Genomic DNA, 12,953 nt, shown 5'->3' with positions numbered 1-12,953 from the left:
AGCATCACAAACCAGCAGGCTGGGCTGCACGTAGGAGGAAGGAATTAGTGTCAGCTTCCTAAGAGGTCTTTAGTGGAACCCTGAGGCAGGACAGAGGTGGACTGGCTTTCATGGAGGTATTACATGTTCTAGTTGGGCTGATTGTCTGCAGCCGCTTCACCTCTCTTGGGGCCAAGAAGGCCACCATATGAATCTGTGAGGAAGGCCAGAGGCCAAACAGGCTGCCAGCTCACCCCCCTGAGCTGTGCTCTCCTCTCAAATGCTTCCTTACAGATTGGCCTCCTTCTGGCCCTAGACAATGGCAGTCATGTAGCCTGCAAGCTTTGGAATGACCTCCCTGGGCTAACCACCTTTAACTCGGTGTCACTGTGAGGATGGGAAGAATTGATACATGTGCATTTCTTAGAATGGTCTGTGGTAGCACACAAAGCACAACATCTCCAACAAGTACCTGCCCCCTTTCTACCTGCGTCTTAGGGAGCTCAGTCAGCAGGGGTGGGTGTCATCCACAGCTGAGCACCTCAATCCGACCGACAGGCCCCAAGTACATGTGTGACTGGCCTTCCTCCCCTCAGGCCAGCTGACTGGGAAGAGGCAGCCAGCACACCTGGGAAAAAGGCAACTCTGGGCCAGATGGAAAGGCTGGTGCAGCTGGTGGGGACATTTGGATCCTGTGACTTGGGGCCTAAACTGTTACTTGCTCTCAGACAGTCCCCCCGTGCCTCATGTGACATGGGAAGCTGGAGGGGACCAAAGACATGGTGCTAGCTAGTACAGCTCTTAGCAAGAGAACAGGTCCTCATCTCCACTCAGCCCTTGGTTCTCAGTCTTCTGGAAGGGCAGGGACCCTAGAGCAGGTAGAGCCTGTCCTCTGCTATGAGGACCAGTCACCACTCGGGCTTAAGGAGACAAGGTACGGAGGAAAGCTGGCTCAGGATCACATATATCCACAGTCCAACCCTGTCGTCGTCCCCCCGCACCGCCCCCCCTCCGCCAAGATAAGGTTTCTCTGTTTAACAGACCTGGCTGATCTAGAACTCATTTTGTAGACCAGGCTGGCCTTGAACTCAGAGATCCAACTGCCTCTGCCTCCCAAGTGCTTGGATTAAAGGCGTGCGCCACCACTGCTTGGCATCAACCCTGTTTTTTTCACAGAAGCTCTGTAGCCGCGCGGTTTTCATTTATACCTTCTCTGAACTTTGGTATTTTTGTCTGTAAAAAAAATGAGCTAACTTTTTCCTCCCTATCACAGTACCAGCAGTGATGTCTGTGAAATCTTTACTAGAGGGCCACATCAAATGCACTGAGGAAAGCAAGTTCTCATTTATAGCTCATTTTGTCTATTTGGGGGGACTTCCCATTTGTAAGGAGATGGGCACTATGAACACCAGTAATATCATTTCATTAGTAATAATGTGGTTGGAATTTAAAAAGAACTCGTGCAGGCCTGGAAAGCTGGCTCAGCAGTTCAGAGCACTGGCTGCTTGTCCAGAGGACCTAGGTTTGATTCCCAGAACTCACATGGTAGTTAGCATCAGTAACTCCAGCCCTGGGGGATCTGATGCCCTCTTAGGCAACACGCACACAGGCAGGCAGGCATAGACGGGAGGAGGTGAGCAGTAATCAGAGGACCAGCCAGACAGGCTCTGGGCCCTAGGCTCCTATTGCCCGCAGACCCCTTAATGCTGTGTCCCTACTACTCCATCTTGGCTCAGCCTGCTTTTACCTCATCAAACAGCTGCAGCATAATGGTGAGCACATCTGGATGGGCCTTGTCCACTTCATCAAAGAGGACTACTGCATTGGGGCACTGCTTCAGCTTCTTGGTCAGCTGGCCACCCTCTTCATGGCCAATGTAGCCTGGTGGAGACCCAATAAACTTGGCTACCTGGTGTAGGGCAAGAACATGTTAGGAAGGTCTTCGCCCCGCACTGAGACAGGGGTTCTCTGTATAGCCTTGTATTGCTCTGTAGCCCAGGCTGGCCTTATACTCAGAGATCCACCCGCCTCTGCCTCCTGAGTGCTGGGATTAAAGGCGTGCGCCACCACCACTCAGCTTCTTTTGTGTTTTCAGCCTACAATATGGGGCCAGTGTAGGAAGATGGCTGCGTACAGTATTAAGAGGGCCAGTTTCAGCAAGATAGTCAGCTACAGGTCAGGAATCCAGCCATGGGAGAGTAGATGGATCAGTTTCTTCAGAGCAAATTTTGTAAAGAGCACATTAGTGACTCTATTGTGTGTATGCCCTGCTCCCCCCCCCCCCCCCGCACCCCCATGACAAATCCTAGAGCTGCTGGAATTTCTGGAAGCCTGGAGGCCAAGTGACATATCATACAAAACACCAAAGTAGACCATCCTACCTCATGTCGCTCCTGGAACTCAGACATGTCAAGCCGGATGAAGCCCTACATGGAAAAAAGCCAGAGGTATGTCAGTGTGAGAGACAGGAGGCAGGGGAAGGGCCCAGGCCAGAGCCCTCAACTCTCCTGGCCTTCAGGGCACAGCAGCTTGAGATGTCTGTCACATTCTCAGAAGTCCGCATTTTTCCTAGTTTTTATTTACTCTCCCACAAGACATCTCCATTGTCTATCTTGCTAAGTCCAAATCACATCTCTGCCTTTCTAAATGATTCAGATGCCCTTCCCTCAGGTAGCTTCTATTGGTCTTCTTACCACATTACCTGTAGCTCCCACTCCCCTCCCTTCCACATGTGTCCTTGGAGAGCAGCTGCTTGAGTGGAGCAGGCAGGCATGGTCAAGGTCAGCACCACCAGCGTAGACGGCAGAGATGAAGGACGGGGCTCCACAGTGCTCCACTTTGCAAGGCAGTGGGAGGCCTGTGTCCCCGTGTTTTCCTCTATAGTACATAGCTATTATTTCCTCCTCCTTTTTTTCTTATAAGGTACCTGACCCTCCAGGTCTCCTCTCTCCACCACGGCATGAGGCTAATTTCTCAGCGAGAAGGCCACAGTTAGTGCCAGGGAAAGAGGTGCTAGAGTTGGTGATTTGGCAGAGGCAGAGAACCCCTTCCTTGTCATGGGTACCCAACTATCAAAAAATTCTGCTCCCCTCTCCTTCCGAGCTCTTATACAATGTACGGTACTGCTGCTCCCAAGAGCTGAGGGCACCGTGGCACCAGGACACTCAGAAGGAGGCACCCACAGTTGTGTTGCAGCCAGGCCACTGTGCAGGCAGCCACTCAGCCAAGTGCTTTGAGTAGTCTGTCCTGTCACCGCACATGGGTACAGGCTGGAGGGACGTGCTTGGATCCAGAGCTGCCACTGACTGTGGCATTAGCCCTCAAGCCAGGTTCTGTCTGTGTGACCCCAGCTAGGGCCTGAGGAGAGACCTAGGCCAATGGGAAGGACAGCTGGGGACTGCTCTCAGTTCATGGGGCATGAGCACCATATTCAAGAGCATCTCATCAGTGCATTCACAGAAGCTTCTGGAAAGGTGCAGGACGACTGTGGGAAGTTCAAAGTGCTGACCAGAGGGAGCTAAAGTCTGGAAGAGTCATGGACACACATTATAACAGTTGACATGTGCCATGCTTACTACCTGCCTGGTAATGTTCTTAGAACTACAAGCCTGTGGTAAGCAGGACATGAAGAAACAGCCACAGACTGGAGTATCCTGTCTAAGGTCATGCAGGCTTTGCTGGTACGTTTTCAGTCATGACAAATCCTGCCCTTCACTTCCCCCTCTGCCAATCAGCTGGGTTCTCATGGTCTTCATTTGAAAGGTTCAGAGGTTTGTGCTCAGAAGGGACTGTCACAGGATCCAGAAGGTACAGAGTGGTACTTCCTTATAGCAACCTCACCCAGTTATTCTAGAGTCTATTTCAGAGTCTTGCTAAGAGGCTTGGACAAGTTTTTGGGCTTAATATTCTTGGCTAAAATCTTTTTGGTTACATAAGACTTCTTTCTGAGACAGGACTTCTCTGTGTATCTCTGGTTGTCCTGGAACTTGATTTGTAGACTAGGCTGGCCTCAAATTCACAGAAATCTGCCTGTCTCTGCCTCCCGGGTGCTGGGATTAAAGACATGCACCACCGCCGCCTGGCAGGTTACATGTGACTTTAACTTGGGGTTATGTACAGACTGAGACAACAGCAACTAAGGGCTCATCCAGCATGTACTGACTGTGCATTCTGGGTAGCATGTAATACTGTGAGTAATGGATGCAACATTTGACATCACTGTCTCAGTAATCTAATGGGATAAGCAGCATTATGGAACCCACTACTTAGAAAACTGGTGAAACCAGGGTCCCAGCCAGTCCCACCAAATACTTGCTCTTAACTTGTAACCATACTGCCACTAAAACTCCGAAGTCTTTTGGGCTCCAGTACCTGACCTTATGATGCCATCCCAGAACAGAGGTTCTTCCTCAAGGATTACTAACTCAGATGAGAGTTAACAAGGCTGTCCCGTTGGGGAGAAACAGTACAGAAGCTGAGGGGGATAAAAACCAAGGAGCTCACAAATGGACCTGCTAAGAAAAACACGTAGCTATAAATAACGTCTCGGGAGGCAGTAAGGCATTAGTGCTTCTTCACAAACCAGTAAAAAACTAGAGAAGCAGACCAGAACTGGACTCCCAGGCAAGTGCTCAGTTCAGTTCATGAGCCACCTTGGGAGGCACTGGAAGAGAGCTCCTACTTTTGATGACCCATGTGTCACTGGGCTCAAACCGAACACTTTCTGCTTCATGGAGTGTCCTGGAGGTGTCAGGAGCACTGGTTAGTCAGCTTACAGTCCAGGGTTCTCTTGGATTTTGAAAGCATGCTTCAAACATGAATGCTCCATGGGCAGACAATGTTCATGTAAATGTATTCTGTAATAAGTTGGCACAGGGGGGCTGGACAGATAAGGGGTTTTAAGAAGAATCACCTATGATTTAATAAGTGTTTTGGGGGCCTGTTATGCATCTCATCTCTCTCTATGAAACAGATTAATCAACATGTCTGCCTCCTCACCCCTAGAGCAGCTGAGAATAACAGTGCTAAGGAAAGAATGGAAAGCTGGACTCTGACTCTGGGTTCACGCCTCCTCCTACCAAATGACCTTGGGCAAGCCACTTGCTATTCTAAGGTTTCAATTTTCTCAACTAAAGAGCAGATCTAAGTTAGCACCATGCTGAGTTCCTCATAGGATCACGTAAGAACATAAAGCAGGTGGGGCAGGATAAAGGTAAGGGAGTAGTCTATGACATCGTGTTGAAGCCTGAGCAAGTTAATGCTTACCACAACCTCGGACACAACTGAAGAGCTCTGCCCTGAGACAAGGAAGCTGATTTTTCAAGTAAGGAGCTACCTAGGGCCAGGAGAAAACAGAACTGGAACTCCAGCTGAGGGTCCCTGGCTCTGGAGCTTGGTACACCATAGCTCACTGTCAGACAGCAGGTTTAGGCAGGACATGGTGATCCTTGCATTCTTAGGGAGGCATATACTGATGGAAGAAGACACCATCTCACTTGTGGGACGCCCTGACCGGGGTGGGGTGGGGTGGGTGGTGGGGTGGTGGGGTGGGTGAATGATTCTATCTCCCTAAAAAGTATCTGTACCATCAGTCTTCTAATAGGCCTCTTCTTTCTACAGCAACAAGAGACTCTCCTATTTCCAGTGTGCATGAAGATATATTAAGACGGCATGGGTAAGGAGATTATAATTTGTAATTAAATATTAACCTTTCTGACAGTATTAAAATTAAACCACTCAGAATTCTTCATCCCTAATCAGGTGGTTCCTGCCCGTAACTGCATCTTTCCTAATAGTCTCACTAGTTTATGGCCCTTTCCAGAGTGCTAATTGTTTCAATCGCTGCCAACCTGATGAATTGTCTAAAGCTGCTACTTCGGTTGGAGCCCATTAGCATGCCACACACTTCTTCTTGCCTGCCTGCCTGTCTAGTGGGTCTGCAGAGGTTGAGCACAGCTGTGGCAGAGACAGGAGGGTTTAAGTTTCCTGCCAGCTGATCCACAGAAGGGCCCCCCACCCCTTGTTTCTGTGGCTCCAAGAATCCTCAGGGAGGAGGCAAGGGAGCAGGCAGGTCACAGGTAAGAGGAGTTCAGGACTCGACTGCTGAAGCTACTTGGCTGGAAAGGGCCTAAGCAACCCTTCTTTGCCTGTAGGGGGTGGGGAGGAGGGGAGATGTCCATGAAACCAGGCAAGCACACTGGAGTCCAGGGCAACCTCCTGGCAAATGGGGAACTTAGCCTTAATGTTGGGAAGATACTTAGCCTTCACTGAGTATTTTGTATTGTCACCCAAGTACAAAAGCATCTCCTGTCACCCAAGGCCTTTAAAAGCCAGGTGTGGATAAATGGAGCTGGGGATGGACTTTACTGGGGAGAACCCAGGGCTCTGGGCTACAGGAAGGAGCAGAGCAGCAGTCCCAGTTGAGGGCACACACTAGGTGGAGGAGCAGCAGCCACCATACCCTTCTTAGTTGTTTGCTCCAGTAACTTCCAAGGTTCTCTGGAGCACAGCCCTGCCTGGAACACCTAGCTAGCCTGAGCTCCTGCAGACAGGGGCCTCAATAAATACTGTATTAGCTGTGAGTACATCCAGCAAGATGCTTGGCTATGTGCAGGTGAATCTCATTTAGTTCTCCTAAGAGTCCTAACTCAGGTAGACTAAGGACAATCATTTCTATTTCACAGCTGGAGAAACTGAGGCATGAAAGCATTAATTCCTGGAGCAATTCCTGGCTAGAGCTGAGGCCTGCTGCTTCTGGGGCCAGGGCCCAGCTTTTTGACTGGCTGCTCCTTAGATTTCAGGACAAGCATGAATGGCATGGTTTCTCTGGCTTATAGACAAGACCTGGGTCTTAATTCCTTACCTTTTTGGCATCTTTGTGCATATACTTGGCAGTCTGCTTGGCCAGCTCAGTTTTCCCTAGGAATAAGGGAGATGAGCTGGATCAGGACCAGATGTCAATCTTTGGAGTGAAAGAACACTAGGCCCGGCAGTGGTGGCTCACACCTCTGATCGCAGCACTCAGGAGGCAGAGGCAGGAGTTCCAGGACAGCTAAGGGTGTAGACAGAGACCCTGCCTCTAAACAAACAAACAATAGGGATGCATGCACACGGACAAGCACTCCTTCTATGGATAGGGAGCTGAGAGTCAGAAGCTCTCCCAAGGTCACCCAAGGAATGGATGGTAAAGCTGGGACCACAATGAAAGTCTACACTGCCTCCCAATTTTCTTGTGATGGAACTAGGTGTTTTCTCTGTAGCAGCACCCCCAGAGTGGTGGCAGGCAGGAGGACTCATAAGCCAACTCATCCTTTGAAGCTTAGCACAAACCTATCTCTTCTAGGAGTGCCCTGCATCTCTCTTAAACACTCATGGTCCAGCCATTCAGCTAGACCCTGAAACCTCAAGCCAAGAAAAGGCTAGAAGAGGATAGAGTACTTCCCACTGGCTCCACAGATCTTCTTGTGACAAAGAGGACAACTCCAATGTGGTAGCTTGGAAGGGCCAATCTAGAATGACGGTAAAGTCACTATGTGGTACATAGAGCTTCATGATCAGGGTTATCGCCCTCTGGGATCTGAGGAGAGTCAGATCCATGGAGGTGCTGGGAGGGAAGAGGTAGTGGCTAGACCCTGAGATACCCATCAAGACCATGGAGGGAGTTAGGGGTGGAGGAAAGGCAGAGAATTAGTTCAGAGAATACAGCCCAACTGACTAGAAAAGTATCCACGCCCCTACTCCAATCAGTTCTGCTGTACACTGTGCACAGTTTTCCTGAGCTTCCCAAAGGTAGGCTACCCAGAGTACAGCTCACGTGCCAGGCAGTGAAGGTGGGTCAGTTGTCCCAGAGGTGAGCCTATAGGGATGCTCAGTAGCTGGGCCAGAGTTAACAGGCTCCAATAGTCTGATGCACCCTTGCACCATGACAGGGGAAGGAGTAGTGATTCCTGCTCTTGGTAACATGGCCCACGATGAAGAAGTCCAGGTCTTTTTTCTTGGTGGCTCTGTAGTCTGGGGCAGCTGTTTCTGGAGTTGTCAGGCTGAGGCCAGATGCTTCTCTAGCTCTCCTGCCCCAGTGGCTGATCTGCTGTGATTACCTATTCCAGATGATCCCAAGAAGAGGAAGACCAGAGGGTGCTCCTCATCGTACCAGCCATTCTCCTTCCTCCGGATCGCTACGGCCAAACATACAACACGGGATGGGGAGGGAGACAAATAAATCAATGACACAAAAGGCAGGATAATTATCACTAAGTATACAATATGTTTTACTGCTCTGCGCCCACTCAAAGTCCTCACTACCATTAGTGCTGCCTAATCTGATTAGCTGGCAAGGCCCCTAGAGACACCTAATCAGGTTAGCATGGATTTGGAAAGCTGCCCAGAGCAGATTTCGGATAAAGTTTTCCAGGATGAGCACTCAGCGTTGCCAGGGAAACCGAAAGGCGGGTGGATGGTGAATGGAGGTGAAGGGGGTTGGGGATTGGTGAAGGAGAATCTGAGAGGAACGTTAACTCTCGCTGGTCACCCCTCTACGCACCTGGGGAAATAGTAGAAGAATAATTTTATGGTAATATCCAGGGATCCAGAGAAGTGTAAGATTTGGGTTCTTTCCCATTTGGGGAAACCGAGGTCTGCTCTGTTATGTGGACACAACAGAGCCAAAAGCATTTCTGGAAGTCAATCAAGGGTAGTGTAGAGCTTGTGGTCTATCTTTGCTAACTATGGCTTCTGGAAGGCTGAGGGTGAGGAGTGGGACAGATCTGTACTAAGTTCCTTGAAGCCCTTCTTCAAGAATAAGAAGTGTTCAAGGGCTATGCGTGAAGGTAAGGAGGCTGAGTATCAGCTATGGAGTGGGAGAATCAGGCCTTAAGTGGAAGAGCAGGGAGTGGAATGAGGCGGAACCGGAAGAAGAGTCGTTTATTGAACACCTGTACACTAGGTAAAACTGGAAACTACCAACAATGCATTTATTCAAGACCCACAGAAACACTGAAGGGAAATGGTTTTTAACTCGATTATCTGGAATAGGAAATAGAAGACGGTGAAAGAGACTTGTTTAACTCATGTAAGAGTTGCTTCTTTCCCAAAACTTGCTTTTATTAAAAAAAAAAAAAAAAAAAAAGAAAAGAAAAGAAAAGAAAATCACAACACAGCTGCTTTAAGAAGTGAGTTCCAATTTGGGTTGTGCTAATGGAAACAGTGGTTAGGAGCAGGAAGAGGACAGAGCACTGTGCAATGTCAGTCCAGGTCTGTCTGCAGATGGAACAGTGTGTCTGGTCTGGTCCCCAGAGTGTCGAGGAAAATAAGAAAAGGATGTATGTCAGAGGACAAGACCTGGAAACATACTCAATGGAGAAGGAGTCAACAGTCTTAGGGATGTGCCTGCCAACCTTGAGGAGTCAAGCTCCCAAATGTTATGCAGCTAAGCTTCAAAGCAGCTGCAGGACCAATGACAGATCACAGGGGCTGACAGGATCCGAAGAGGTGGCCGGCACAAAGAGGGTGGCAGGGGTGATGACATACACGAACAGGAGGATAGGTAGGAGCCAGCTGAGTCTGGACCTCCTGTCTAAGGCTTGCAGCCCCATGCTTGTGGTCTTCCTCACCTTCTAGAAACAGCTGGAGCAGTGTAAACTCAAGAACCAGACTAGCCACCTGTGCTGCAGGAGTTGCTCCCAGAGGAGGGCCTGGGGAACTGGCCTGATTGCTCCCTGGGCTGCCATCTGAATCTGCTCTACCTGGCTGGCTGGGAGTCTCTGAAAGGCTGGTTAGGAGAAGGGCTCCAGAGACCTCATGGGCCTGAACACAGGGATAAGGAGGAAACCCCAAGCCTGTCTGAAGAGGAGTCTGGTGCCAACAGAAGCACAGAGCTAGGGGTGAGGGTATTTGGGGACATGTTCAGGTCGTAAATGGGTAGCAGTAAAGACTGTGTGGATGCTGTGTGTGAACATGCATGTATGGGGGCAGGCTGAGAGAGGGTCAAAAGCTGGCAGATGAGGATCTATGTCGAGAACAGAGGAAACCTGAAGCAGGTTCAGGCTCTGTGTATCTGAGGAGGCAGAAGGACCTAGCACTACTCAGACAGGTGGTATGGCCCCCTCAGGCAGGGTATCATGTTTGTAAGGCTCTGCTCTTGGCTGTTTTTTAGGGTAGCATACTAAGCCATTGAGAGCTGCACATTGCTAGGCTGTGCAGCATTAAAAAAACTACCATGGAGAATGTGGAATTGAATTACGCCTGGGGCCATCTTTCCCCTTCCTTTCTAATAATGCACCTGGGAGAGAGCTCTTTATAATGCCAGGCAGACTCCACTGCACAGCTGTCCCTGGTCAATTCTGCCAGACCCAGGGCATGAGTTTGGGGTGGGCCTGCTCTGGGGTCCCTGTGAAACAGGCGAAATGCCAACCATTAAACAATTATAACTCTGGATATTTCTAATAATATCTGAAGAGAAAAACGGCCAAGCAGATGGAGTCCGACAGAATGAAAAATGAAGGCAGCTAAGAAAAACTGGGGAAGGTGAGCCCCAGGGTGTGTGTGGCTGGTCGGGTGTCTGAGGACTGAGGCTGGGGAGCCTGTAAGAAAGAGTCTAGTCAGGCTAGGGTAGAGGTTGAGCCAGATGGAGACCTGAGTGGGCCCACATGCATGTGGCTGTAAATGCTGATGTTCTTTCTATGGCTCAGCAAATGTGCAACTTACTTGGCTAGCACTTTATAGTTTAGAAAGAACCTCTGTATCAGTAATGTCACGTTTCCTCATTATGAATATATGGGGCGAGATGGGCAGGGAACTTGATTCCTGTTTTATAGGTGAGACTATATACAGACATTATGGACTCGCTTAGGTTCATAGGAACATAATCAGAAGAGCAGGGTTTAAACCTGCTGTGGCTAACACCTGAACATACACTGTGTCAGGAGCATAGCAAAGGGAGGCAGATCTCACAGTCCTGACTCACTCTCAAAGTTTTCCCTCTCTAGTCCTCCAGTCTGGCGTGCTCAGCCATCCAGCACACTGTCCCCTGATCCTCGCCACTCCATGGTGCAGGGGGGGGTGGGGGGTGGGGGGTGGGGGGGTGGTGGTGGGGGGTGAGGGGGGGAGAGCATGTTTCTGCATGAGCAACTCAGTAGCTCCTCCCCAATAAGTCCCAGCTCCACAAGTTCCAAACAGACTCTGCTCTCATAAGCTGTGCTAGTGCACATGCGCTTGTATCCCGTCCCTTTCTAGATGCTTTCTCTTGGCCACGGTTGTTACTGTGAGACCACTGAAAAACACATCTGTACCAAGTCTTCAGGATTAATCCCACCACCTCAGCCCTAGCCTATCAGTTCTCTGTTGTGTATTCATTTATAGGGTAGTGTGGTGGAGATGATGAGTTAGGAGGAGCTAGCTTGTGTAGCTAGAGTTTTCCTGCCTGGCCCACAGGCAGGACAAATCTCTCTCACCCGCCAGGCCCATAGACACTCAGACCCAACCAAGTAAACACACAGAAACTTATATTGTTTACAAACTGTATGGCCATGGCAGGCTTCTTGTTATCTAGTTTTTATACCTTAAATTAACCCATTTCTATTCATCTATAAGTTGCCACATGGCTCATGGCTTGTCATGGTGGTGGCTGGCAGTCTCTCCGCCTCTGCCTTCCATTTCCCAGAATTCTCCTTTTTGTTTGTCCCACCTATATTTCCTGCCTGGCTACTGGCCAATCAGTGTTTTATTTTAACCAATCAGAGCAACACATTTGACATACAGAGCATCCCACAGCAAGCTTGGAGTCTTGTTGACTGACTCAGTAAGATACCTATTCCTTTATAGTCTCTCTCTTCGTTTCTAAGATGGACACTGACTCACGTGCTGTCGGCTGCCCATGAAGATGAAGTGAGCTAACAGTTAGGAAACATGAAGAGAAGGTGCCAAGAGAGGGCAAAGATTAGGGTGAAAGTAACGGGGGTCACAGTGGTAGCAATGGTGGCAGTTAGTGTCAGACATTTAAAATATATTATATTTTATTTACTTATGTACTTTTTCTGCAAATAAGCTTTGCCTTACTTGGCATGTACCTCTGAGGGAAACACTGCCATGAGGACTGAGGACTCCAGATAGGATGGGTGTGCTGGGAGTATGGCAGAGCATTTGTAGCTGGATGGTGTTCCAGGCTTGAAGCATGAGGTAGAACAGGACATTCTGGGAAGGTTTTGGTGTGTGAAAAGGCAGAGAGAGGAAGAGCTGCCTCCTTTTAGTCCAGGACTTGGTTTCCATTCAACTGAAGGCTCTGGGGCAGCCTGGGCAGCTGACTCATACTTCTTGAGAAGTTCTTTTATTTTTAAATTTAATTTGATTTATGTGTGTATGCTATGTATGCTGGTAGCTGGAGGACAGAAGAGGATGTCAGACCCCTGAAGCTAGTTATAGGCAGTTGTGAGCCACCAATGTGGATGCTGGGAACTGAACTCAGGTCCTCTGCAAGAGAAGCCAGTGTTTTTTTGTGTCCCCCCCTCCCCCCCAGACAGGGTTTCTCTGTGTAGCTTTGTGCCTTTCCTGGAACGTGCTTTGTAGACCAGGCTGGCCTCGAACTCACAGAGATCCACCTGGCTCTGCCTCCTGGGTACTGGAACTAAAGGCGTGTGCCACCACCGCCTGAAGCCAGTGTTCTTAACTGCTGAGTCATCTCTGCAGCCCCTCTTGATAAGTTCTAATGGTCTCATGTGAGAAGATTTTCAAAGTAACCTGGAAACACAACTGTTCCATGCTGTGGCATCTCCTGGGGAACCAGCTCTTCAGAGATGCTCAAGGCTCAGAGTCACCCTTGTCTACAAGCAGTATCAAAATGGGCTGTCTTCATTCACCTCTGCACAGCTTTGGTCAACCTTTGTACAGCTGTGGCCTGACCCTGGGAAACAGTTGACACAAAGTAGGTTCTGACCTCTGAGAGAAAGACACACAAACCCAGCAGATATCAAACCATCAATGTA

At 49.3% G+C, this 12,953-nt stretch overlaps 1 protein-coding gene across 1 annotated transcript in view; it reads right to left on the bottom strand.

The window, feature by feature from the left end:
* The window catches only part of Clpb (caseinolytic mitochondrial matrix peptidase chaperone subunit B), a 124,364-nt gene that overhangs the window by 6,323 nt on the left and 105,088 nt on the right, over positions 1-12,953 (bottom strand). The window contains exons 8-11 of the mRNA XM_036188175.1: positions 8,076-8,153; positions 6,842-6,897; positions 2,361-2,405; positions 1,727-1,888 (exon numbers count right to left, since the gene is read on the bottom strand). Of these exons, the coding sequence (XP_036044068.1) occupies positions 1,727-1,888; positions 2,361-2,405; positions 6,842-6,897; positions 8,076-8,153 (341 nt within the window). The remainder of the gene's footprint in view (positions 1-1,726; positions 1,889-2,360; positions 2,406-6,841; positions 6,898-8,075; positions 8,154-12,953) is intronic.

This window comes from Onychomys torridus, chromosome 1, assembly GCF_903995425.1.
Source record: "Onychomys torridus chromosome 1, mOncTor1.1, whole genome shotgun sequence".
NCBI lineage: Eukaryota > Metazoa > Chordata > Mammalia > Rodentia > Cricetidae > Onychomys > Onychomys torridus.
Note: the sequence above shows the minus strand (reverse complement) of the source record. Positions and strands in the feature narration are given on the sequence as shown.